Source organism: Puma concolor, chromosome B2 (assembly GCF_028749965.1).
Source record: "Puma concolor isolate L17-30 chromosome B2, mPumCon1.1.hap2, whole genome shotgun sequence".
Classification (NCBI taxonomy): domain Eukaryota; kingdom Metazoa; phylum Chordata; class Mammalia; order Carnivora; family Felidae; genus Puma; species Puma concolor.
The window spans coordinates 4,212,777-4,239,804 of NC_141671.1; the positions used below are offsets into that span (position 1 = coordinate 4,212,777).

Sequence of the window (27,028 nt, forward strand, 5' to 3'; positions counted from 1 at the left end):
CAAACACATTTAGCTAGCAAGTTCTACGGAGAGTCATGTTGGAATATTGATTGGAATTCTGACAGAAGGCAGAATAATACGGGTGAGGTTCCACTATGAGCTTGATGACTGGATTGGCCCCATATGCTACAGAGACAGTGAGGCAAAAGAGGAATGTGACTTGGAGAAAAAAAAGGCTTCGCCAGAACCACAACTAAGCGTTCTAAGCGGGTGTAACAGGCCAACATGGGGGTTCACGGTTTAAAGGGTGTTTGAAAAAGCTGCCAAGCTCCAGAGAATGACGGTTACCATTTAGTCAAGTCTTTCGTCTTGGGAGTTAGACTCATCTGATGTGTTTGTTTGACAGTTGTCCCTGGATCCTGAGTCACTGCCAGATACTAGGGGGCAGAGTGCACATGAGAGGGATTTCCTCTGCCGAGGCCACCTTGGCCTTCTAGACTGGAAACAACAGGCCCTCTGTGATCACGATAGGACAGTGCACCGAAGTCCTCTGAAACAGCACCCAGAATCAGAGCCGGCATCCTGCTGCCTCGTCGTGTGGCTCATATTTAATGACAGTTGTATACCGTCTTAGGGAAACCACTCTGAGGATAACGTGGACGCACATCCAAGGAGAAATGTGCACTAATTCTCAGGACTAAAACAAAGTGATTTAAACATCGACATTTTTCAAAAGGAAAACGTAAATTTCATACAGGTGGACATTACAATCTGAGTCAAGGAAATATTTCAACCTGTAGTCAAGTTTCCAAAAATTCATTATAGACGTTTGCAATGTTGAATTTTTTTTCCCACACAACAACATGAGGCTCTTTCTTCGCAGTCAAATTTGTGGAACGGAAGGGCGACCAGCGCTCGGGAACCTTAAAATGAAGTTAAAAGTTAATCGCAAAACCAAAGGCTGGATTCTCTGGCTTGGATAATGATTCAGGGTTAGTGACATTTCACATGATAGTTGAATTCGGAAGTTGCTACTCATTTATCGCGGGGTCCAGAGTCCAGAGTCTTTCGAAACTGACTCAGGGAAAAGTCTGTTGCACAGAAAGTTGAAATTTACATCCCCCCTTCCTGCATCATGAACTTTGAGCGTCCATGCTTAAATCCCCCAAGTGCAAAGGGACAAATACGCTTTTCTTTTCTCTTCTTATCTTTTAAGAATACCATACAAGTTGCCTAAAAGAAGGGTGAGAAGACACATAATGAATGCTAGGTAAACAGGAGCTCTGAATCTCTGAGGCTGGGCTCCTTCTGAATTCTTGAGCTCAAGGATGCGCTCTGCCGGCTCCCACTCTTCCAAGGTGCGAGCGGGTGGTTTACTCCCCCACCCAGGACAGTTCAAATAGATACAAAGAGCCACGCTCCAAATCAGAAGGAGATCTCTGGGGCCATAAACCAAGAAGGAACTCAAAGTCAAGGCGATGAGTAGGATCTGAAGCAAGGAGGCTCCCAAGCACAGGTTTAATTTTCCACGGCTGGAGACGGGCTGGAACGCTGTCATGGGAAAAGGGGTCTGCTGTGTAGGCACCGAGCATGCGGGGAGCTGGAAACGAACCATCTGCAGGAAGTTGGGGGTGACCCCTTCGCCTCCTCTTTGAGCTGAGGACGAGGAACTACAGACAAGTGAGGAGGTTTTCAGCCACGTAGGGGTATTGTCGAAAACGAGCCAAGCAAAAGAAACTGAAAGGCGATGACCTCGACTGTGCCCTTGTGGCTCTTCCCAATCCACGCTGCTTATTGTCCAAAGTGAGTTATGGAATAGTCCACACTGCATGGCAGCAGGTATACAAACTTAAGTCGCAGACAAAGCATTGCTTTATATAGTTTAGGAACCCACCTACGGGTAGTTAAAACAGTATGGAGAAACTTCATTGAATTTATGTGAAATGGTTTTGTTATTATGGGGTGTCAAAAGAGAAAGGACAAGGAAAACCAACAGGGAAGGTCAAGCTGATCTTAACATTATAATTCACATATTTCAAAGAAAAAAATTAACAAAAATTCACAGGGAAAAAAAACACAAGGGAGAAAAAAAAAAAGATTCCACTTTTTGTATAAATCTCGTTGGATGAATCTCGTTAATGATTAGCAATTCGAGTCCCAGGGTAGGAAAGAAACCTCAGCCTTCTGCTGGGAGTGAAGGGAGAGAGCACTAAGGAGTAGCCAGTTCTGTCTAAGTCATCCCTCGGACACTAAGTTGGTAAGTCACTTGTCCTACCGATTCATATGAAACTCTAAGGGTCCTTTCTGTGTAAAGACTGACCATTTTTATATGCTCCCAGAGTCCCAGGTTTTCTCATATTGATTTAAAAATAAGGTGAGGGAAGATGTAGAAACCCCTACTTTCTTTCTTTTTTTTTTAACGTTTATTTATTTTTAAGAGAGCATGGGTGGGGGAGGAACAGAGAGAGAGGGAGACACAGAATCTGTAGCAGGCTCCAGGCTCTGAGCTGTCAGCACAGAGCCCGACGCGGGGCTCGAACCCATGGACTGTGAGATCATGACCTGAGTCGAAGTCAGATGCAAAACCCTGTCTTGGGGCGCCTGGGTGGCGCAGTCGGTTAAGCGTCCGACTTCAGCCAGGTCACGATCTCGCGGTCCGTGAGTTCGAGCCCCGCGTCGGGCTCTGGGCTGATGGCTCTGGGCTGATGGCTCAGAGCCTGGAGCCTGTTTCCGATTCTGTGTCTCCCTCTCTCTCTGCCCCTCCCCCGTTCATGCTCTGTCTCTCTCTGTCCCAAAAATAAATAAACGTTGAAAAAAAAAAATTAAAAAAAAAAAACCCTGTCTTAACAAGGCAGAGGGAAGCGAGGTACAAGCAGGGAGCTGAAGTCTTGTGCCTGATCGTCCAAAAACGTGCATAAAATGTCAACTGTGGATGGCATTTTCAAGAAACAGGGACTCTAGTGAGGCGTGTAGAAGCTGAATTTGGGGGGTTAAATTCAGGGGCCTGTGAAACAAGTATCAGCTCTTTTATTTACCAACTGGGTGTCCTGGACGAAGAGTGTCAAAATCTCCACCTAGGGTTGATGTAAGCTGGTCGGTACAGTAGTTAGGAGCAGAGGCTGGCATGATTTCCATTATACCAACAGCTGGCAGGACACAAGGAACAGATGGAGGGTAGCGTCCAAGAAATATTTCAGATAAGAAGCGACGGGCCACCACCTCTCCATCCCTTACACGAAGATTCGCTGCAACCAAGACGTCTGTACTGGGCTTTTCTCTTGGACGGATTCATGGTGGCAACAGGCTATTCCTGGCGTGCTGAAGGACCCCAGCCTCTTGTAATCAGGTTCATCCCCTTGGTTTCCCTCCTGGACCAAAGAGGGTCCAGGGCTTTGACACAAGATAAGGCTGGGGGCGGCTCTCGTCCAAGGCAGCATCTAGAAGAATGCCAAGCTGAGTCATGACTCACGAGATGATGAAAATGTAACCAAACCAAGATGGCTGAGGAGAGAAGAGGAATTGCGGAGATGGGGGCGATGGAAGGGCACTAGGGTCAACAGCAGTTGGTAGGTGGGGCTGAGGGCAGGTGAAAGATAATCAGAGAGAGTCCTCAAGGCAGGAACATAGGAGCTGCAACTTTTTTAAAAAAAAATTTTTTTTTCAACGTTTATTTATTTGTGGGACAGAGAGAAACAGAGCATGAACGGGGGAGGGGCAGAGAGAGAGGGAAACACAGAATCGGAAACAGGCTCCAGGGTCCGAGCCATCAGCCCAGAGCCATCAGCCCAGAGCCCGACGCAGGGCTCGAACTCACGGACCGCGAGATCGTGACCTGGCTGAAGTCGGACGCTTAACCGACTGCGCCACCCAGGCGCCCCATAGGAGCTGCAACTTTTTGATGGCACTTGTGACCTCACAGACGTTAGCGGGACACCCATGGCTTGAAACCTAAAGGTCTGCAGGAAGTTGACCTTCAGTGTGATTCCTTGGGAGCACCGCCTGGAAGCAGAAACATCTCAGGATGCCATATACAGTCTCTGACCCAGGCGACCAGCACAGTGTTCTGGACCAATACTGGAAAATCAAGGTAGCTGTTTGTAAAAAATTACATATATATATATATATATATATATATATATATATATATATGATCATAGATATGGTCATATCATAGACATGGGATTGGGCACCGAGGTTTCCAGAGCAAGGCATGTCTGGCTGTCTAGAATAGAGATAATAGAGAACTAAAAGTACCTGAGATGACTTTACCCAGGTTATTATTTAAGCGTCTGCTTCCAAGAAAGCTGATACCCTGAGAACACTGTTAATAAATACTGAGATAGTATTCCCGTTTATGAGTCTTGAAAGTGACTTGAAAATGGACAAAAAGATCTTCTGTGGAATAGAGAAGTTTCACTGGGGATGCCATCCTGGAGACATCGACTCAGCGCTGGAGAGTTCAAGAACTCCGTCCTGCCATGATAGAAAGGTCCCAGACACACACCTTTAAGAATAGGTCAAGTTGTGGGAAACCAGGAATGTGGCATGCCATAGTGCTTTCATCCAGTGGAATGTGGCCTCAAACCCAGGGGACAGGATGTTGCTCTCCGTCCTCAGGGCCAGCTGTGAGGCAGTCCAGGCATAAAAGCAAAGAGTAAAATAGCCTTAAGTTCGAGATCACTCTGTAATCACTATATGCTGTTGCTTGTCTGTGGAATGATTATGGCACCATGTGCAAAGTTTGGCCAGCTAGGATGTCACGGACAAATTTCAGTGCCTGAGACTCCAGCTCACGGTTCTCCTGGTGTCCCTGAAAATGGCGTAGCATACAGTTGAAAGAAGCCACGAAAAGGAGACGGCAAGACATGAAGTCCAGGTGGTTTGAAGAACACGGTCCAGGTAGGCAACAAACTGATTGTTCATAAAGCAAAAGGATGCTCAGTATATCACACGGATCAGACAGCATCAGTCCTGAAGAAGCCAACAAGCCACACACAAGGATACTTGGTTCGTAGAATTGGGCCAGCAGCCACCGGTCAGTGGAAACAAATAACACTTGGAATTTAATCCTGGGACTTGTGTAGGATGGAATCCCTCTTTATTCTTTTCCGTGAGAACCACCATGTCTGTGGGAAGTGGGAGGGCCTAATGAACCTCCCGACATACTCATGTTTGTAGAGGAGTTTGGTCCGAGTGCCTTGTGCTGGGACGTAAAGTAAGAATGAACATGGATCCCATGCACCAGATTCCACATCTGTTCGTTCAGCAGGGAAACGGGGCCTTTGTTCCTGGGGGGCGGGAGGGGGTGGTGCAGGGGAGACTTCCCTATAACCGGCTCTCTGGAATTCCTGAAACAGGGTGTCAAATGATATAAATCCCTCTAGGAAAAATTTTAAATGCCAAGGGCAAAATAAAAAATGTGGGTTCATAGTAAATGGTTGCACCAAGTGCAGAGGCCCAAGGGGAAGATGGGTGACGGGTTTCCTTACCCTGGTGGTGCGCTGGTATTTCCCAACTGGCTTTCCAGGGTGGGAAAAACACATATGCAAACACACATGGGTATATTATAAATTTTATCAGGGCGCCTAGGTGGCTCAGTTGGTTAAGCATCCAACTTTTGATTTTGGCTCAGGTTATGATCTCATGGTTTGTGGGATCGAGCCCCATGTTGGGCTCTGCGCTGACAGCATGGAGGCTGCTTGGGATTCTCTCTCTCCCTCCTCCTGCCCCTCCCTCACTCACACTCACTCACTCTCTCTCAAAATAAATAAATAAACTAATTTTTTAAAATTTTACCGATAGAATCTGAGGCACACGGTTTACAAATAATAATATACAATACTGTTATTATAAGTTTTGTATAGTCAGTTGATTATCATGTAGTACTGTCCTTTGTCTCCAGGTTTATTGAGGTGTAGAAAACAAATAGACATTTTGTGTACCTAAGGTGTAAAACTTTCATGTATTTTTGCTAAACGCTGTGTTGGTAGCAACCTATGGCTGAAATTCAACCACAGTTTGACAAATGAAATTGAATCTCCATCTGCCAATTCTTCCCAATATATTTGTTGTCATTAAATGTCATACCTGATCTACTGTTGAATTACTTCTCTCTCATACAGATTATATTCACCAGACTGAAACCATTTTCAGCTTGCACACTCTGAATCACAACAGTCCAAAAATTTTTATTATTATTTAGCTTTTTATATAGTTGCAGGGATCGGAACTGTTTGATTCTACATTACCATTTACCATCTGCAAAATGCATACATTTTCCAAATTAACTTCATGTTACTAAAATTTACAATACCACGTGAGAGTTAACATAAAATTTCTGACACTAATATCTTTATACATTTTTTTAAAGGGAGAATTCCATACATCGCCATACCTCCTTCTCTTCCCCCTTTATTTATTTTTTATTTTTTATTTTTTTGAGAGAGAGAGAGAGAAAGTGCTAGGCAGGGAGAAGGGCAGAGGGAGAGAGTGAGAGAGAATCCCAAGCAGGCTCTGTGCTGTCAGCGCAGGGCTCAACATGGAGCTCGGACTCAAGAACTGGGAGATCATGACCTGAGCCAAAGTCAAGAGTTGGATGCTTACCCGACTGAGGCACCCCCGCATGTCTAACATAATATTATTTAATAAATTTCTTAAGTCCAGGAAATCAACAAATCAAGCCCAAATTTGTACCATTCATCTTTTTTGTTTTTTCATGTGACTACTCCAGTTGTGGCCAGTTTCAAGCCACCAACATGACATCACTGAATTCAGAGTTAGGAAGAAATATGCAACACCACGTCTTTATATAGTATTCCCCCCATCTAGATGCGGGAGACATACCCAAGAGTAAAACTCAGTGACATAATTATGAAGTCATGGGCTGCAAATATTTACCTTCTTAAACTATATTTTCTTTCATTCCAAATTTATATAATTTAGTTGCCAATAATGGCTGTTTTCAACAACCAGCTTGCAAAATTCCTAGAAATGTAGCAGTCTGCTTTTGCCGGCCCATGTGACCTGACTCCAATACCCCACGGTCTTACCCCGTACCCTCCTCACTGACGGAGCCATCTTGTGTTCTCTGGTTTTCCTATCTCAATTCAGGTTCTGCCTTCATCTCTTTACATAATTTTTCCCTATATAGCTTAACATTTCTGATGATGCCTGTTTGGTTGTCATGTTGTTTTTTTGTGCGTGTTTGTTTGTTTTGTTTTGTTTAGGACTTCCATGTGAAGTGCTTCTACAAAAATCCAACCACCCTCCCATCCAGAAATTATTGTATTTCTTGGTGAGACAACTGTCAGATGTCACATGGCCCTCATCAAAGAGTCTAAGGAAGGGGAAAGTAAGAACATTATCCAACATCAAAAGTTGAGAGGGCTCAGAGTCTTAAGCTTTCGTCTGTGGCTGCTAAAATGAGTAAATTCAAACATGTGGGCATTGTTTGTGATCTCAGACCCAACTGCTAAGGAATCACATTTTGATCATCCAATTTTACCTCCATTTTCCCTGCCAGATTATAGACATGGTTTTAGTTTTTCATGCTATGGGTCAGTTAAAACCAACCTCACAATCCCAACTACCTGTTAATTAAACAACAGGGTATTTATAACTTGAAGCCAAGCAGATCCTGCTTATAATAGAAACATTGTGCATCTGAGGCGGTCGTGGGTCCAAATTGTAGGGACCCCAAACAACTATTAGTGCCTAGATCCCCATGTTAGTTATTTCCAGAACTTCGCAGACACATTATCATCTGTGGCCATAAATAATACGGGATTAAAATTGTATCATCACATGCAAATATGGTCCCCAAGTATTAGTGACATACATACAGGAACCCTCACAGGGGGTCAAATGGGGAAGCAGTTTGGGAATCATGGGAGCACTAGAAAGCAGGTTTTCGGGTGCAGTAGAAGATTCCAGAGGAGCACAGTTCTGAAGTGACCCACATCTGTGGTGGCTCCGACAACGATGACAGTAGACTATGTGACAACCACTCGTTGAGTGCCAGACCTGCGCAGTCTATTGAACCCTTGTGATCCTTGATGAAGGTGCTGCCGCTGTGGTGGTGGTGGGTATTCTTACAACAGATAAGAAATGGAAACACACAAATCTGCTCCTGGTGACACTTGGCACGTTAGGTAAATCATGAGCCTGGATTTGAACTTGGAAATGCCCAGATCCAAAGCCAGCACTCTTACCCTGGCACACAGGGACCACTCTAGATCCTAATAATAAACAGTTCCTCCCGTTAGGCATGGTGCACCGGTTGTAGCAGGCCTGGAGGGAATAATGATCCTCCCAGGACCCCACCCACATGAAATGGTCTAGCTTTAAATTGTTTGGTGACCACTGTTTATGCGTATCAGAGGAGTCTCTCTTGGCTGACACCTGTGGATTGCATATTGCCCCGATAGGTGAAAAACATCTGGGGAAAGAACACGATGGCCACCATGACGGAATTGAGTCCCACAGCAGGGAAGACTAAACACTCCCAAGATACGCGAGTGGATGAGAGTCTCGTTCCCAAGAAAGGTAAACTCAACCTTGACTCCTTGGGTTTAGGATTTGGTAGTGGATTCTTTACGTGCACTGTCATAAGACAAACAAATGAACTCATATAAGTTGTTGAATTCTTTTTAAAAATCAGGTAATATTAATACGTGCTTTTCAAATATATGAAGGAAATAAATATCACTGTTCGAAAAAAATCTTGCATTTCTGAGGATTATCTTTTAATCTTTGTCCATGTGCATTTACAGTTTTTGATGGTTGCTGCCAAATTTGTATACACCCACTATTGTGTGTTCTTCTTGTCACTGCATGGAATATTGTAAACATAATTGTACTGCTTAATTAGGTATAGTAAGAAAACTTTTAATTTGACCACACATACTTCTCCATATTGCTTTATAATACAACTATTCTTAAGGATGCGTATTAGTGTTTCAGGATGTCCAATAGATAGAGCATTATTTACCTGAAAAATCCTCTTGTGGTTGGAAATTTAAGTTAGAGTTTTGTTTGCTACTAAGCTATCTTTACATATATTATACATATGCAAACATTCTTTAACATAGCACTTGTCCGAAGTGGGAATTATTATTTCTTCAGTGTGTATTCCTAAGAAATGAAAATTTTGATGCAAAGGCCGTAAATATTTCCTTTCCACTGGCCACCATAGAGACCTTAGTATTCAATCTGAACTAAAGTGAAGCCACATGGAGGATTTTGAGTGGAAGAGGGGGTGATCTAATTTGTGGCATGACTACAACAGTTCATTTGCTATATTGTAAATAGATTGGAGGGGCACCTGGGTGGCTCAGTCTGAGCATCCAACTTTGGCTCAGGTCGTGATCTCGTGGTTCATGAGTTCAAGCCCCATGTCAGGCTCTGTGCTGACAGCTCAGAGCCTGGAGCCTGCTTCGGATTCGGTGTCTCCCTCTCTCTCTGCCCCTCCCCCAGTTGCTCTCTCTCTCTCTCTCAACTAAATTAACATTAAAAAAAAAAACATAAAATAGATTGGAAGCAGGAAGTCAAGTTAAAGGCTATTGCAAATATCCAAGCAAGAGGTGTTGGTAGCCAGAATCCTCTGGAAACAGCTCTAAACCAAGAGACAGCAATGGCTCTGGTGAGAAGTGGTTGGATTCTGTACACATTTTCCATGTAAAGACAATAGTATGTTCCAGACAGACTGGATCTAAGGTGCAAAAGAAAGAAATCAAGTGTCTGGAAGGATAGAATTTCCATCATCTGAGTTGGGAAAGAATGTGGGTGGACCAAGCTTGGGAGGGAGAGCTCAGGCATTCAGTTTGATAGATTCAGAATCTATTAAGTTTGATTTTTTTGATTAGCTTATCAATTGATTTTTAGTGGAAAAAATGACATCTTAAAATCAATGGCAGCTTTAATTTGACAAAACGCACTGCTACAGTATTATACCTTGACTTTATTTTGATTTAAAATATGAGGTATTGTTCCAACTTTATTTTTCCATATATCTAACCAGCTAGCTCAGAATCACATGTATAATTTAGCTTTCCTCCATGAATTGCCGTAATGTCCTTTACTCACTGTATGATTTTTTTGGATGTTTTTCTATTGTTCCTTAGATTTTCTCTTTTTATTGGTGTCTTATTTTAGCCTTGTAACAAATTTCAACGCTGTGTAATGCAAACATCTTTCAATGTGTGCCCTCTCCTCCAAAAAAACCTTTCATGTAGTCTGTTAATATATATAACGCATCTTTATTATTTGATGCCAACCGTATTTATTTTCTATCCCTGCAAACATATTACCACAAACTTAATGGCCTAAAATGACACACATTTACGATGTCACAACTTCTGTGGGTCAGGGGTTAAGACATGCCTTGGTTTAGTTGGTTCTTCTCTACATCTCACAAGGCTGCAATTGAGTAGTTGTCCAGGTTGTGTTCTCATCTGGAGGCTAGACTGGGGAAGATCCCACTTCCAAGATCATTCAGGTTGTTGGGAGAATTCATCCCCTTACAACCGTACAGCTGAAGGTCCTGGTTTGGGCAGGATTTTGGCTAGAGGCCACTCTCTTGTCCTAGAGGCAGCCCATAGTTCCTTACTGTGTGGGCTTCTCCAACTCTCTGCATCCTTTATCAAGCCCATGAGTAAAGTATCCAGCTTCAGTTTGGAGTCTTATAATGAAAATCATGAGAGTGCATCCCTTCACTTGCTGGCTAGAAGCAGCTCATAGGTCTTGCCCCCATTCGAGTGGAGGGGATTAGACACATTTGTGAACTCATGAGGTGGGAATCATTGGAGTCACCCTAGGCTCTGTTTGTCACATCATGTTAAAAAACAAGTCTCCTGGACTCTGATTAGAGTAGTATCGAATTCTTCCATATATAACCTTCAAGTTTCAAAAGTCGATGATTTCATAGTGTCAGTGCTCTCTTCCAGTGGTTAAACACTATGCCTATAAGATATTTATTAATTTGCACACACTCACACATACATACAAACTCACACACTCTCATGTAGCTAAGGGTAATCCTTGAAAATATTTCACAGCCAGCATGACGCTGGCACCAATCTATTAGAGTGGATATGGCTGGAATGATTCATCCATTATGGACATAGGACAGAAAAAATCTTTAAGGACACATGTAGTAGCTTGTAGGAAATACTTATTAGCAAGCAAGCATCAGGCTCAGCCTTTTAAACACATCCTCTACTTAATCTTTCAGCAACCTAACGAGACCGATGTTCAACCCACTCATTTGTGAGCCATCAGTCTCTTGGTTTGCTGATACTGTTTTTCAGTAGCCTTTGGTCTCTATGATCCCAGGCCATGTGGAGAAATCAGAGAACACAAGAACTCACAAATTATTAGCTGACTTGATTGACATAAGAAGTCACCACCCAGCTTTGAATCAGGAAGGAAAACTTTCACAAGAATATTGTATTTGAGCTTCTCACTCTAATTTGGGTATGTTTTACAGTTTTTTTTTCCAAATTCTGCCTCCCCCACCCCATTCACTAAATGAGAAAACAGTATGTCCTTGTGGGGGAAGACTCTTTTGTTATCTCAAGGTACCTCCTTCCTTGAAGTTTTGAGGACTTCTTGAAGACACACAGGGACCTCTTATCCCACACCATGTAAACCCCACAGATGAGTGCACTTGACTTACAGCAAAGGTATTCTCATGCGGTCATCTAGGACAAAATAAAAGCCATCATATACTTGCCCAACAATGGTTAACAGCATAGACACCTGACACATAGCGGGTCTCTCTGTATCTATGTCCTTCTCATCCATAAAATGAGGATAGCCATGGCAGCAGCTTCAGAGGATTTAGTGAATTAATTCTCAGTCATTATGTTCCATGACCTATCGGAGCCATCTGACGCACCTGCTGACTCCCTCCTCCCGAAGCCCTTTTCCCCTTGGCTTTCAGGACACCACACTCTCCTAGTTTTCTTCCAAAACCTACTGATCATCCCTTTTCAGTTTCCTTTGTTGGTCTCTCCCCATTCATTTGGCCTTTCTAAACACTGGAACCCCCAGGGTCAGTCCTTGGTTCTCTTCTCTCTGTGTTCTCACTTCCCAAATATCATGGCTTCAGGTATCATGTGTAGATTATTAACTCCCAGTCTTATACCTCAACTCCTACCTCTCTACTAAACTCTAGAGTTGTGTATCCAACAACATTCTCAACACTCAGAGTGCCTAAAAGGGAGCTCTGTTGGTCCAACAATAAGTTGTTGATCCCCACACTCCCCAAACCCCTGCTGTGGCCACACAACTCCCTTCCTCAGTGAACCTCAACTCTACTCTTCTAGTTCCTAGACAAGAACCTCTCTGGTGCCCCTCCCCCACTGGTCTGTAAAACCTAAAGCTTGATTTAGTGTACCTTTCCCCCACCCCACGGGTCCATTTGGGATCCGATTACATTTTCCCTCTTCTGCTGCTCCCACCACAATCCAATGCTCCTCACTTCTCTTCTGCATTATTGCAATAGCCTCTTCCCGGCAACAGCCATTTTCCCCAGAAATACAAAAACAGCCTTGAATGCTGTGCTCATTTCTCTTTCTGCTATTTTTTTCGCTATATTTTTTCATAGTTTGTAGTTGTCAATTTCTCTAATGAGAAAATCTTTCTAGGGGCTTGACTTTAAACTTTAAATGAAAGCTTGTCCTCAATGACTGGACACATGCGGAGAACAATCATCTACCCCAACGAACAATTCCCTCAGAGTTTAAAAAATTACATTTTCTATATATAATGTGTAATATAGGACATACAATATAAATTATGTAATTTAATTAAATTTAGTTGATTAAATTATGTGACTTAAATAGGTACATATACATATACTTCCTTATATGTACATAAAATGTATATTTTGCCACATAGGTATTTACTTCCGAGTAATTTCATCAACTATAGAATACAATAACCCAAGAACGGGAGAGACAAAACCATAGGAAGGACAGATGCCTCAGAGCAAGTCAGTCTCTACACAGTCATGGTATGAAAACAACCTTCAGTTCAACTCAGTGATCGCCTCCTTTTGCATCTTTCCTAAAGCCAACAGCAAAGCCATTTAACTCATTAGGTGATGGTCTGTGGTACCTTCCTGTGGTATAACTTGCGAGAAGCAAATGATGGCTTAATAAGGAAAGCACTAATGTCATGTTATGATATTTCCAGTTCTAAGCTTCCGCTCCACTCGCTATGGAATAGCCTTTATCGCACATTTCTGCAATTTTATACTGATGGCACAGTATGCTGCCATCAACATCAGCATGGTGGCCATGGTCAACGGCACAAACCATCAGTCCCAGTTTAATGGCTCCACCGAGAGTCTGCCTCTTGACGCACTTGGTGGCTCAAATGATGCGCCAAACAGTCTTCCAGCAGAGGTAAGCAATACGAGATTTAAGCTGTGTTCTTGTTTTTGCTGTTTGTTTAGAGCTTATATGTTAAAAAGTTTTATTTGGGGGGGGCACCCGGGTGGCTCAGTCAGTTAAGCGTCCGATTCCTGAGATTTTGGCTCAGGTCATGATCTCACGGTTGGTGAGTTCGAGCTCTGCATTGGGCCCCACGTTGACAACACAGAGGCTGTTTGGGATTCTCTCTCTCTCTCTCCCTCTCTCTCTGCCCCACCCCTGCTCGTGCTCTCTCTCTCTCTCAAAATAAATTAACACTTAAGAGAAGTTTTACTTGGCAAAATAGTGATTTGAAAGCAAGTGAGAGATATAAAGAGGTGTCTTCAGTTATGTAAGAACCTTCCTGTAAACGGCTTACTACAGCATTCTCTGTTTCTTCAAGGCCCCTGTGTATGACTGGAGCCCTCAAATCCAAGGCATCATTTTTGGTTCTGTCAACTATGGCATGATGCTGACAACGGCTCCCAGCGGGTACCTGGCTGGAAGAATAGGAACAAAGCGTGTGGTTGGCGTTTCTTTGGTTGTATCCTCCCTTCTCATTATCTTTACCCCGCTGGCGGCTGACCTGGGGCTAGCCTTCCTCATTGCAACTCGAACAGTCCAGGGCCTGGCCCAGGTATCCAGACAATTTGCGAATATGAAATGGATATGAATTTCTACACGGCACCACATACCAACAGCTCTAACTGTTTTGACTTCAGGGCTCGATATTTGGGGGCCAGCACGCGCTTTGGGAGAGATGGGGTCCTCCACGTGAACGAAGCCGCCTCTGCACCCTCGCTCTATCAGGTAGAAACACATAACCGAAATGAGTCCACTCAATCCAACATTCTCACTCTGGGGTACGTGAGAATTTCTCTGTTGAATGTTTTTTTTTTCCTCAATGGCGACCAAATATTTATAAATTAAGGAGATGGATCCTTTGTGCCATGACTTTCAGTTTTTTTTATTTTTTTTATTTTTTAAATGTTTATTTTTCGGGGAGAGAGAGAGAGAGAGAGAGAGAGAGAGAGAGAGAGACAAAGTGCGAGTGGGGGAGGGGCAGAAAGGGAGGGAGACACAGAATCCGAAGCAGGCTCCAGGCTCCGAGCTGTCGACACAGAGCCCGATGCGAGGCTCGAGCTCATGAACCGTGAGATTGTGACCTGAGCCGAAGTCGGACGCTCAATCGACTGAACCACTCAGGTGCCCCGCTCTCTGTTATTTTTCCCCAAGTTGTCATTTATAACACGGCTTTGCTTATAATGATTTTTCCTATGTGTAAAAAATATATTCTTGCATATTTAAATTGATCATCCTTTTCTTTTATGGCTTCTGGATTTTGAGTCATAGATGGACAAGTTACAAAAGCATCCACCCACGTTTTTCCTTGAACTTGCCTGATTTCGTTTTCATACCTAAATTTCTAATACACTGGGAGTCTATATTGGTATTCTATGTATGAGGTACAGATCCAACTTAATCTTCTTTGGCAGAGTTCTCAGTTGTTCTGAGAACTGCTTTCTGATCATAATTTGCCTGGACAGTGTATCTGGAATGAATATTCTAAAAATACTGGGGAAGAATGAAAAACAGAAAGAATAGGGCTAACAACCAGGAGATTGATGAAGCAGTTTCTGGATAAGAAAACTGGGGTAACTCCCCAGCTAACTTATGGATCACAAGGGAGTCAGGGACTCTTCAAGCCCAGAAAACAAGACACACATACACACACACACCCTGACTGATCTCACCCCCCTCTGGACCCTCTAGAGCCCTTTACAACCCTGGAGAAGTATTTTCTGTCACCAGAGCTCATATCCACTGATAGGGGAATAGTCCACTAATTTGGACTATGAGGAAACTCACATCCGTCATTGCAGCTGACTAATGGGGCTTCTCAAGCATTGAGATTGACCCCCTCCCCCCACAAAACCTCAAACATTTTAAAGAAAACAAGAGCACAAAAGAGAGAGACCAAACTCAAAAACTGTGAGAACAAATCCAAACGAAGAAGAAATTAAGAGAAACTTTTACATGATTAACCAATACCACGGGAGAGATCTAAGGGACTATGTATCATAACATTTATTTAAAAAGAAAAAACCGTCAGAACAGCGAGCATCCAAAAGACAAGAAATAATAAGGGTTGGTGAGGATGTGGAGAAAAGAGAATCTCTGCGTCCTATTTGTAGGAATGTAAATTGGTGCAGCGACCGTGGAAAACAGGATAGAGGTTCTTCAAAAAGCTAAAAATAAAAGTACCATACCACCCAATAACTGCACATCTGAGTATTTACCTGAGGGAAATGAAAACACCAATGCAAAAGACATATGCACTCCTGGGTTTACTGCAGCATCGTTTACAATAGCCAAGATATGAAAGCAGCCCAGATGTCCACCAATAGATGGATGGATGAAGAAGATATGGTGTGTAGACATAATGGAATGTTATTTGGTCACCAAAAAGAATGGAATCTTGCCATCTGCAACAACATGAATGAACCCAAAAAGGCTGTTTCGCTAAGTCATGTAAGTCAGACAGAGAAAGACAATTATCGCGCAGTCTCACTTATACGTGGCATCTAAAAGAACCACCAAATAACAATAACAACAGGAAAGAGAAACAGACTCATAAATATAGAGAACCAACCAGTGGTTTCCAGAGGTCGGGTGGGGGTGGGAGGTAGGCCAAACAGGGGAGGGAGATTAAGAGATACAAACTTCCAGGTATAAAATAGATAAGTCAAGGGAATGAAAAGTACGGCGTAGGGAACATACTCGATAATGTTGTAATGATTTAGTGTGGGGATAGATGGTAACTATGCTTACTGTGGCATTTTGTAATGTAATTGTCAAATCACTGTGTTGTACACCTGAAACTAATATCAACCATGCTTCAATTAAAAATTAAAAAAAAAAGTAATCACAAAAACCAGACCGCTATAAAAATAGTTGGTAATGAAAAGTATAATTGCTAATATTTTTAACTGTAATGAGTGGTCTGGGTGCCTAAACGAAGGGAGATGGCCTTCCATGGAAAGCATGGAAGGAAAGTTTAAAATCTTGGAAGGAAGACAGTGACCTTGTAGACGTAGCTGCTCCCTCCCTCTCGTTTCCTGCTCTATAGGCATAGTGCTCCTGGAACAGGTCAACTGACTAGGAGAATCTTGGGAATCTAGAAGACTGCAAGTTCCAGAGGCTTCCTTGTTTTGGGTGGTAGGGACCATCTCAGTGGCCCCAAGAAGGTAGTCTCTACTGGCCTCTAGAAACCTTTTCTGCTTCAGAAGAGCACAGATCCAATGGCTGTCTAAGGGGCCAACGGGAAGCCATTGGAGGAACCCATCAGTAGGTGGGATGGGCTAAGCCTACCCACCTGCCTCAGTAGGTCTCACAGAAATGGCCATTTCTGGTGATTCTAGGACTTCTCAACAGGCTGCACTGGTAAGCAGTAGGACTCGTCCCGTGAGGTTGAAGGAAGACTTCCCACAAAGACACCTAACGGTGGAAGGGCCCAGTACTGACAGCCTCTGGGGCAAAACGTACTAGGTCTTTCTCTCCAAGGAACCACAAAGGCACGTCTAGAGGCAGGAAACTTTGTAGCCACTTAAGGGAGGAAGGCTGAGCAGACAAAACAGAACTGGTATCTCATATTTGAGGCAGGCCTCATAGGTAATAGAAACACACACACACACACACACAATCTGAAGATGATGGTTTATCATACAGCAGTGAAAACAGAAAAAAAAACCCAAAACCCTGCGATTTTCAGACAGCCACACGGGTAGTGTTAGAAACACAAATGCAGTGGGGCGCCTGGGTGGCGCAGTCGGTTAAGCGTCCGACTTCAGCCAGGTCACGATCTCGCGGTCCGTGAGTTCGAGCCCCGCGTCAGGCTCTGGGCTGATGGCTCGGAGCCTGGAGCCTGTTTCCGATTCTGTGTCTCCCTCTCTCTCTGCCCCTCCCCCGTTCATGCTCTGTCTCTCTCTGTCCCAAAAATAAATAAAAAACGTTGAAAAAAAATTAAAAAAAAAAAAAAAAAAAAAAAAAAAAAAGAAACACAAATGCAGAACGAATAAAGCGTGTCTGTTAGGGAGGAAATTGCCTTGATGCAATGTCAGCCCCAAGTACACCCCCTGGCAAGCTGTCCCAGAGGTCATGGGGCAGACAGGCTCACAGGCCAAATCAGGCACCGTAATTGTACAGTTAAACTACTTCGAAGCACAGAGTGAGATGTAAGGCGGGAAATCGGGTAACTGAACACATTTAAGGTAAAGCGGGTGGAAGGATCACCCTACCCGGGTCACGCGTGCTGAATGTTCGAACACCCTGTCTCTGTCTGTCTGCTGCATTATCCTGCCCGTTGATGGTGTGGACGGGAGAACCAGAGCCGGGCGTTAGGCGAGGGAGCCCACGGAGGGGCAGCATCCTGGGCCAGTGACACACACTTGCTCTATGCGAGAGACACAGGGCCGGGGGGCCTCCACTTAGTCGCTAAAGAACCTGTTACTGCCAGGGGTGTTACTTCCGTCTGCAGGCAGAGTGGTGTGGGGGCCAGAATGGGAATTCCCAGCAGATGGCTGAATGAGGCCCCCGCTGTCACAAGTCACCACCACTAGGCTGGTAAACAGGCTTTTTCTAGGGAGGAAAACAAAAAAGCTGATTCAAAATATTTATCAATTTCTGTGCTCTAAATACTAGCACCACGGCTGATTTAAAGACAGCAACTTCAAGTCACTGAATGCCGAGTTGGGAAGAGATGTGTACACTTTTCTCTGGTTCCCGCACACCTCCGATCGGATATGCCCGTGAATAGCTAGAGTCTTGTGTTTATAATTATTGCCTACCTAGTATTATGTGTCTGCTGCTCTTTCCACCTTTTTCTATCTACATTCCAAGACAAACATGTCATTCTTAGCGAATTACTTATCGTTAACGGACACGGCTTATGAATCCTGTCTCTCTCTCGAAAACAAATAGACCTTAAAAAATAAGAAAAATTACATTAAAGACGAAATAAATAGATAATAAACAAAAGGAACAAACAAATAAATAAAAACTCACGCATCTGTAATTTGACAAGTTGACGTTAATCTGGAAAATAAAAACACGTAATAGCCTAGTTTTGGAAAAGTCGTTGGAAGGAAGGGTGCCCTACTATGTATGAGAATGCTCTGTGAAGCCAGGGAAATTAAAAGTGTTATTGGCACCGTAACAGACAGACCTAGCTTTCTGCCTGCACGTGGCTTAAATGCCTTTACAAAGAGGTAGGTGTGTGTGTAGATACATATTATATATGTTTGCAGGGAGGAAAGCTATGCAACGATATGTCACATGACAGGTAGTGGTTAACATTAGAGACAAGTGTGGGAACGGACGGGGGCGGCACGTCGCGGACTCCGCTTCGCGATAATTTACTTTCTCAATAAGCAGATGTCACATGGCTTGTGTAATTAAAAATTAAAATAACACGGGAGGAAGAAGCATGGCTGTTGTCTGCAATGCTATTAGGGAACCGTCAGAAAAACAGGCCCTCAGGAGAACTAAGTGATAAATCGGAAGTTCACGTATTCTGATATGCTAGTCTGGTTATGGCTGGTGACACCGCGTTAACATATCATCCGTCATTGTGTCGGTGTCTACCCAGGGGCGGTCCACAGCCCCACAGGTTACTCTGTCTCGTTGCAGGAATGATGCTGGGAACCTTCGCCATCATCCTCCTGGGTGGCATCATCAGCCAAACCCTCGGGTGGCCTTTTGTCTTCTATATCTTTGGTAAGCAGCTGTCTCCCCATTCCAGGGTTTCATATTCAGGGCGAGTGTCCAAGGATCAGTCTGCGATGCTATCGATCTGCCATAAAGCATCATTAGCATGCAGTGGTTGGGCGTGCGCTCCCCCCCCCCCCCCCCGCCCACCTCCCCCTGCCCCCGGTTCCGGCTGCAGGTGACAGGCTTGCAGAGCAGTGGTTTGGGACAGATGAATGAAAGATGCGCAGAGGGCAAGCCACCGCTGTGGGTTTTCTCTCCCATCAAGTGCATCAGGACAGGGGCCTGGGTTGGGTGCAAGCTTCCAAAAGGAGAGAAAACACTAAACGCCAACAAGGCGAAGGCGAGGAGGGACCACAACCTGGAGGTCTAGGGCAGGGCGCAAGAAGAGGGAACTCAGCAGAAACAGAACTGAGGAGACAAATCTAAAAGCCGGGAGAGTGTGAGGCAGGAAAGAGCACCCAATAAAGGCAACGACATACAGAGGAAACCCGGTTATTTGCGGGGCACGTGCGTGAAGACATCATCTGAGCCCGTGGTGGGGAAAATCACTGGAAAAGATTAAAGAACAGGATCGAGGACTTGCAAAGAATCGGAGACAGAGTCTGTTTCCACAAGACAGACTGAAAACACTGACGATTCAGAGGCAGTTGGGCAGAATGCCCACCGCCTTCTTTCTCCAGCGGCTCCAGAGGAAGCGCTGGGGGGCCCTTTGACAAATGACGACACAAGACCTAAAAGGATCAAACTATTTCTCTGCAAGCTAACTGTAGCACAGACAAAAGCTCAAAAATCTGGTAGAGGAAGACAAAGACACTCAGCACCCACCTCGGTGTCATCCACGATGTCTGGTTCCCATCATAGATTACTAGGTGTGGCAACATAAAAGCAGGAAAACACAACCTGTAAGAAGAAGAGTAAAAAGATCAATCAAAACGGACGCAGAACTGGCACCGATGTTAGAATAACGGGTGAAGGGTTGCCAAAGTCAATGAAAACTACACGCTCACAGACCCAAGAACAATGGATCTCAAGCACAGGCAACATGAAGAAAACGACACCAAGTTATAGGTAACCGGATGGCTGAAAGCCAGTGATAAAGATGAAAATTTTAAAAGCAGTGAAAGCTAAATACATATCACACACAGAACAACAGAGACAGTGAAGAGGGTAGCCTTCCTGTCGGAAGCAACGCAAGGAGGAAGGCAGTGAAATAAAAGTTTTCACGTCCTGCAAGGAAAACAAACAAACAAACCGTCAACATAGAATTCTGGGGGGAATAATGTCAAAAACAGAAAAAATAAGGACATTTTTAGCCACACCAAAGTTGAGAGACTAAGAAATTTAAATTAAAAATAGCAGTACCGTTTTCAATAGCATGGGCAAGTACGTAACATAGGAATAAATCCGACAAAAGGTGGGAAAGACCGATGCCCTGAAAACTGTTCTCATGAAAATAAAAGGATTCTAGAAGAGCCAAATAATTTTGCAAATGGGTTACAAAGTTGGAGGACTCACACTGCCCGATGTTAAGACACAAAGATTACGCCATCGGGACACGGCAGTGTTGGCATATTGGCAGGAAATAAATCAGCGGAGCACAGTCCCAAACAGACTCACACATAAAAGGTAAGTTGATTTTTGACAAAGATGCAAAGGGAATCCAATGGAGAAAGGAATAGGCTTTTCAACAAGATGTCGCTCAAAAACTGGATACTTTGGTCCAGTCTTATACCTTACACAAAAACAAACTCAAAATAAATCCTGGACCTAATTTTAAAATCTGAAGTTATTATCCTTCCAGAAGAAAGCCTATGAGAAAATCCTTGCTCTCTAGTTAGGCAAAGATTTCTTAGACGTGACACCAAAGGCTTGATCCGTAAAATTACAAACTGATAGGCTGGATTTCATCAGAGTAAAAACTTGTCTTTACGAGCCGTTATTAGGATAACAAAGACTGGGAAAAAATGCTTGCAAAACACGTATGTAATAAAGACTTTTATCCAGAATGTGTAAATAATTCTCAACACTCAATTATAAGAAAACAGAACAAAAAATGGTTTAGCAGTGGCAAAGACGCTTCAGAGAGGGAAAGCAAACACATGGAAAGGTGCTCAACATCTTTTGTCACGAGGGGAATGCAATTAAGAATGAGAGAACCTCTGAACACCTGTTACAATGGCTCATTGTGACACAGTTAAGAAACGTGGATGTGGTCTCTGTCCCCAGGTTCCGACCCAGAGCTCCTAAAACCCCTGTAATTGCCTGAGTGTTATGAACATCTTTTGTCCTAATGAGACAGCTCTTGGTGGACCCAAGACAGCTTCACGATGAGGGCTGGGCACCAGAAAGAACAAACCCCGGTTAGAAGCTTGGAAGCTTCAGCCTCCATCCTCCAGGAGGGAAGGAGGCTGCAGGATGAGTTAATAATCTGTTATGCCTACGTGATGTCACCTCCCTAAAGATCCCTGAACCGTGGGATCTCCCAGATCGGTGAACACCTCCATGTGCTGGGAGGGTGGCGTATCCCAGCTCCACAGGGGCTCCTGTGCTCAGAACCCCTTCCAGACCTTGCCCTGTGTACCTGTTTGTCTGGCTGTTGTTCATCTGCAGCCTGTACAATATCCTTTGTAACAAACTGGCAGACGTAAGTAAATGTAAGTAAATGCTTCCTTGACTTTGGTGAGATGTTCCAGCCAATTATCAAAACCGAGAGGGGGTTGTAGGAACCCCCACTTTGCAGTCAAGTCAGAAGCGTGCGTAACCTGGGGACCCACTGCTTGTGACTGGCATCCGAAGTGGGGGGCAGCCTTGTGGGACTGAGCCCTCCCCCTGCAGTGTCTGTGCCAACTACCAGTAGTTAGCATCAAAGCTGAGCCAAGCTGGCGTCCGTGGAGAACTTGGAGGGTTGCTTAATGCGAAAACCTACACGTCTGCCGTCGAAAACGCGGAAAGGGACAGCTTTCCTTTGGTAATATTAAAAAGGTTGAGAAAACCAAGTCCTAGGGTCTGTGATTTCCATACATATGAATAATCAAGAGATGTATAAAAAAAAAAAAAAGAGGGTTCTAGAAAGTTGTGATATTCGTGTGCTTTTTTTTTTTTTTTTTGTGAGACTTGCAAAGGGGATATTATGAGCAAGGGCTTGTCCCAGGACTTGCGCTCGAAAATGTGCCAACATAAAAGAAATTTCCACAGAAAGCAGAAACCGGCATGGTAACCAATTTTATCCTCTGCTTACAGGAGGCATTGGCTGCGTCTACTGCCTTCTCTGGTTTGTTCTGGTGTATGATGACCCCGTCTCTCACCCATGGATAAGCGTCACAGAAAAGGAATATATCGTATCTTCCTTGGCCCAACAGGTACACGTAAGGGCTGCGACCATCTGCAGAGAGCTCGCGTCGGCCTCTGCATTTCGAGGGGGTAACGAAGCTCACGCGTGGGCCCGGCCCAGATCTTACCGTCCTAACCAGTACGCTTGTTTCCAGGTCAGCCCTTGTAAGCAGCCTCTTCCGTTCAAGGCCATGCTTGGGTCTCTACCCCTGTATGCCATTTGTCTGTGCAGTTTCAGCCATCAGTGGCTGGTCACCATACTGATTGTATACATGCCAACTTACATCAGCTCGGTGTTCAACGTTAATATCAGAGACGTGAGTGCCTTTCCCTCTGGGCCTTTCTCCAGCGCACATGACTCACCAATCACTTCGTCTTCACAAATCGTTCCATCCAGGAAAGTTTATCCTCTACTGCCTACCACGAAATGATCTAATATTTAACACTCACGCTGGTAGCTTCTCTAAGGACATGACTGAAAAGGCTCCTGATGTTGTTAAGAATGTAGGATTTCAGGGGCGCCTGAGTGGCTTCGTCGGTTGAGCATCTGACTTCAGCTCAGGTCATGATCTTGCCGTTGGTGGGTTCAAGCCCCCCCTCGGGCTCTGTGCTGATGGCTCGGAGCCTGGAGCCTGCTTCGGATTCTGTGTCTCCCTCTCTCTCTGCCCCTCGCCCTGGCCATGCTCTCTCTCTCTCTTAAAAATAAAATAAGCATTAAAAAAAAAAAAAAAAGAAATGGGAAAGAAAGAATGGTCTTAGGGGTGCCTGGGTGTCTTAGTCGGTTGAGCATCTGACTTCAGCTCAGGTCGTGATCTCACAGTTGGGTGAGTTCGAGCCCCGCATCTGGCTGTCTGCTGTCAGCCTGTCAGCACGGAGCCCAGAACCTGCTTTGGATCCTCTGTCTGTCTCTCTCTCTCTCTCTGCTCCTCCCCCGCTCTCAGGGTTGTCTTCGGGGTTGTCAGTATGATTATCAGTGGTTTCTCAAAAAAAGGTGTGGGCTCACCACCCCTATTATGATGATTTACTCACGTCTTTTCCCCCTCAGAATGGGTTCCTGTCTGCCTTTCCTTTTATCATTTCCTGGGTCACTGGTATCCTGGGAGGCCAACTGGCAGATTTCCTCCTGACCAAGAATTTTAGGCTCGTTACCGTGAGGAAAATTGCCACATTTCTTGGTAAGAACAGGGCTTGAGGGTCAGATGATTCACAAAGCATACAAATACAACAGCCAAAGGTGTATCTCATTGTTTAATTTGTCTGTTCCTCGTTCCCTAGGAAATTTCCCCTCTTCAGTGCTCCTCGTGGCTCTGTCCTACCTCACCCCTGACTACATCACCACAATGACCCTCCTCATAGTCTCATGTGGGTTTACCCCCTTCTGTCAGTCAGGGATCTATATCAACGCCTTAGACATTGCTCCGAGGTAGGATGGTCATCTCCACTCTTATATTTCACCTATTCTGAAAAAGACTTAGCCCGAAGCTTTCTGGGAGCCCCAAACTTTGAGACATAATAAATCACAGGCAAGGACCACAGATGGACCTGTGGCCATTTTTTTCAGGGATGTGGGGAGAGGGGGGTTATTGATTTGTCTCAGTGCCCCTCGCTGAACGTACACAGCGCAAGTCCTTTCTGATGTAATTACATGAGCAAGGCTGAAGGATACCGTGAAGCATCTCTGGATCTAGCCTGGAACATTCCTGTCACCCACAGGCATTCCAGTTTTCTCATGGGAGCCTCAAGGGAATTCGGATACACAGCAGCCATCCTGGCACCCACCGTCAGCGGGTTTCTCCTCAGTCAGGTAGAGTGTTCGGGTCAATGACTCTGAAAATGCTCTGCCAAATCCATTTGTAAAGTCAGTAGTGTCCCTAAAGCATGTGCTTGCGTCGTAGAAAATAAAAGCAAACTGTGGGTAACTTTGTCATGAGGTCAACCTGGCAGAGAAAAATGTAGAACAATTCCTTTCGTGACCTCAGTCTTTCCTTGTTCTGAAGCCAAAGAAGTGATGATCCCCTGGCAACATTCAGTCTTTGAAACTGAAATCACACAGCCGTACCGATGTCGTGAGATGGTAAATTCCATGCCCCGATGCAACTTGCCACGTCTTTGGCAACGCGGTGAAATTTTCATTTGCATAACCATCCCAAAGCAGACAGATAGTAGAAGCAGATGTGCTGACGTGTCTCGTACACGCAGGCATGATTGTAGGTATTTCATACGCAGTAATCTCATTTAATTATCGATGCCCATGCCCATTATGAGAATGGTATATTGTGATCCTCACTTTCTGATGATAAAGCTGAAAATCTGATAGAACAAGTCTTTCCACTGAGAGGATGCAGAGTCAGAATTCTTCCTTCTTAGACCCGTCTAGCTCCAGAGCCTGCAGTGTTTCCCCCACACCACAGCAACGCAAGAAGAAAACACTCTTAGCATACTTGGCGTGTCATGATTTGCACACAAGAGAAAACGCATGGCACTTCGGTAAATAGTGACAAACGCAGTTCTGTAGGTTAATTGTAAAGGTCCCCAAATCCCATTTATTAGGAATATTCTAAATGCACTCTGAAATTCTTTCTTTCCAACCATCAAGCCTCTTGCAGGAAATGAACATCTACGTGGAGAGCCACTAGCAAATATGGTCTTCTAAGCTATAAATATGGGCTCGTAGCAAAAAAAGGATGAAGGAGGAAACTTTACTGGAGGTTTTGTGTCCTCAGGATCCCGAATTCGGATGGAGAAATGTCTTTCTGTTGTTGTTTGCCATTAACCTATCAGGATTGATCTTCTACCTTGTATTTGGAGATGCAGTTGTCCAAGACTGGGCTAAGGACAGGAAACTCACTCGTTTATGAAGGTAAAGGATAGTGGTTTCATCTATGCATTTAACTAGAGGAACACTATTGACATTTTTAATTCGACGTCCTTTTTCTTCCTTAGTTATCTCACCTCGGTAGGATGGAAAGTCACTGGGCACCTCTCTTCACAAAGGAGAAGCCCTTGGTGATGAGAAGACCAGGGGAGAGAACCTTGTTTGCTGCCATTCTTTTCACATCTGAGATCGGTTCTTTATGTTGCTAAGATTTCCTCCGGGGGAAAATATCCAATGAATGAAAGTTCAAATAAAGTGATAGCCATGAACAAAGGTGTCCTCTTCATGGAATTCCCGGTGGATTTAGAAGAACTGTTGTATCAGAGCTAACTGGCCAGACTCACAGTTTCTGGATCTCAAAACAGGAATCGGTGTTTTGAGACTCTGAATCTGAGGACATAACCTCACTAGGACAATAGTTTTTCCTATTTGTAAAAGGGAGTATTAATTTGTATTTGTTAGATCGGGTATGGTCCGCATGCCCCTGCCTTTGTGTGTTCCACTCTTCGCCCTGCTTAGGCCCCGGCAAGCTGACCTGTTTTGTAGCCACACTCCCGAGTCCACTGGCCTCTGCTGGATTTTCAATGCAGGCTGAAGAGTGAGGACAGGGATTTCTCTCTGTCTCTACGGTTCCTCCTGTGGGGTCTGCCGGTGGCTGATGCTTCCTCTACTGTTCAGATCACCTGACTGGCAGGACTTCCATACATTCTGGTGGCTTCTCTCTTCTCCTGTGCCTTCAGGCCTTTTTTTTTTTTTTTTTGCCTTCACTCCATTCCCAATCCTGTGTAAACTGTCTCTTTTAACACCGTCTTTAAATTACCTACGTGGTGTGGGTCTGCCATGTTTTCCTTCCGGGAACCAACCAATTCGGTGGTTCCATCATGTAGAAAGTTCACAACATGAAATGGATCAACATGTTTGTAAAGTGGTAATTTATCGGTATCAGTGGGTTAGAGCATGTGCAGAGGGGCCAGGGCCATTTTCTCAGTTGCTCCCCGTGGTGATCTTCACTGTGTAGACAGTACGGCCAGCAAGTCATTTCATACAGAGGTGATGTGGTGGTCACAGTTCTGAATGAAAAGCCACGGCAAGAAGATAGAGGTCAAATCCGAATAAATCCAAAAACAATTACTGAGATCTTGCTCCAGTCTCGAATCTAGGTCCTTGAGATCGGAGAGTCACGATTCTCCAGTCCAGTGTGGAGGACAGCCATAATGGCTGCCAGGGCATGGTCTTAGGCACATGGCAGAGGAACGTACCGTCCGTTAGGGGAGACTACGCGAATGGTTACGATCCCATGTGGAAAAGCATGGTGGGGGAGGAGGGAATTCCTTCTGCAAGGAATTCCTGAGCTAAATAGGGAGTTTTATGGTAAGATTCCCCACATTGGAGCCCCACTTGTACAAAAGCATGGGAACAAGAAACAGGATGGATTCTGGGGTGCCTGGGTGACTCAGTCAGTGGAGGGCCCGAAGACTGATTTTGGCTCTGGGCATGAGCTCACGGTTCGTCAGATCGAGCCCCCATCGGGCTTTGTGCTGACAGCATGGAGCCTGCTTGGGATTCTCTGACTCCCTCTCTCTCTGCCCCTGCCCCACCCATGCTCTTGTGTGCTTGCTTTCTCTCCCTCAAAGTAAATAAACCTAGAAAAAAAAAAACACAAAAAACAACAGGATGGATTCTGAAAGGAATCATGCAC

General features: G+C 44.5%; 1 protein-coding gene and 1 long non-coding RNA gene across 6 annotated transcripts in view; one reads left to right on the forward strand and one right to left on the reverse strand.

Annotated features, from left to right (window-relative positions):
- The first annotated feature begins 1,121 nt into the window (after positions 1 to 1,121).
- SLC17A3 (solute carrier family 17 member 3) lies at positions 1,122 to 26,471 on the forward strand. 4 transcript variants are annotated; one of them, XM_086706093.1, is made up of 13 exons: positions 1,122 to 1,779; positions 8,367 to 8,484; positions 13,138 to 13,349; positions 13,759 to 13,992; positions 14,078 to 14,165; positions 19,044 to 19,130; positions 22,365 to 22,483; positions 22,610 to 22,771; positions 23,500 to 23,629; positions 23,730 to 23,877; positions 24,168 to 24,258; positions 25,178 to 25,314; positions 25,398 to 26,471. In XM_086706093.1, the coding sequence occupies exons 2-12, from the start codon at positions 8,394 to 8,396 to the stop codon at positions 25,310 to 25,312; spliced, it is 1,497 nt and encodes a 498-aa protein (XP_086562219.1). In that variant the 5' UTR covers positions 1,122 to 1,779; positions 8,367 to 8,393; the 3' UTR covers positions 25,313 to 25,314; positions 25,398 to 26,471. The 4 variants fall into 4 exon arrangements, with proteins under 4 accessions (XP_086562219.1, XP_025772980.1, XP_086562220.1 ...); XM_025917195.2 differs by lacking the exon at positions 1,122 to 1,779 and adding an exon at positions 2,042 to 2,197; XM_086706094.1 differs by lacking the exons at positions 1,122 to 1,779; positions 22,610 to 22,771 and adding an exon at positions 2,042 to 2,197.
- The window catches only part of LOC147580679 (uncharacterized), a 53,289-nt gene continuing 43,720 nt past the window's right edge, over positions 17,460 to 27,028 (reverse strand). Inside the window, exons 3-4 of one of the 2 annotated variants that reach the window (XR_015250970.1) lie at positions 19,950 to 20,024; positions 17,460 to 19,206 (exon numbers count right to left, since the gene is read on the reverse strand). This is a non-coding gene — a long non-coding RNA (uncharacterized LOC147580679). The remainder of the gene's footprint in view (positions 19,207 to 19,949; positions 20,025 to 27,028) is intronic. The other variant, XR_015250971.1, reaches the window with a different exon arrangement.

What these genes read in the sequence shown, in the direction of transcription:
- SLC17A3 (XM_086706093.1), top strand. Translation starts at nt 8,394, where the DNA reads ATGGCCACCATGACGGAATTGAGTCCCACAGCAGGGAAGACTAAACAC. An exon ending in CTGCACCCTCGCTCTATCAG is followed by an intron (nt 14,166 to 19,043) that starts GTAGAAACACAT and finishes GTCTCGTTGCAG; the next exon opens with GAATGATGCTGGGAACCTTC. An exon ending in TATCTTCCTTGGCCCAACAG is followed by an intron (nt 22,484 to 22,609) that starts GTACACGTAAGG and finishes GCTTGTTTCCAG; the next exon opens with GTCAGCCCTTGTAAGCAGCC.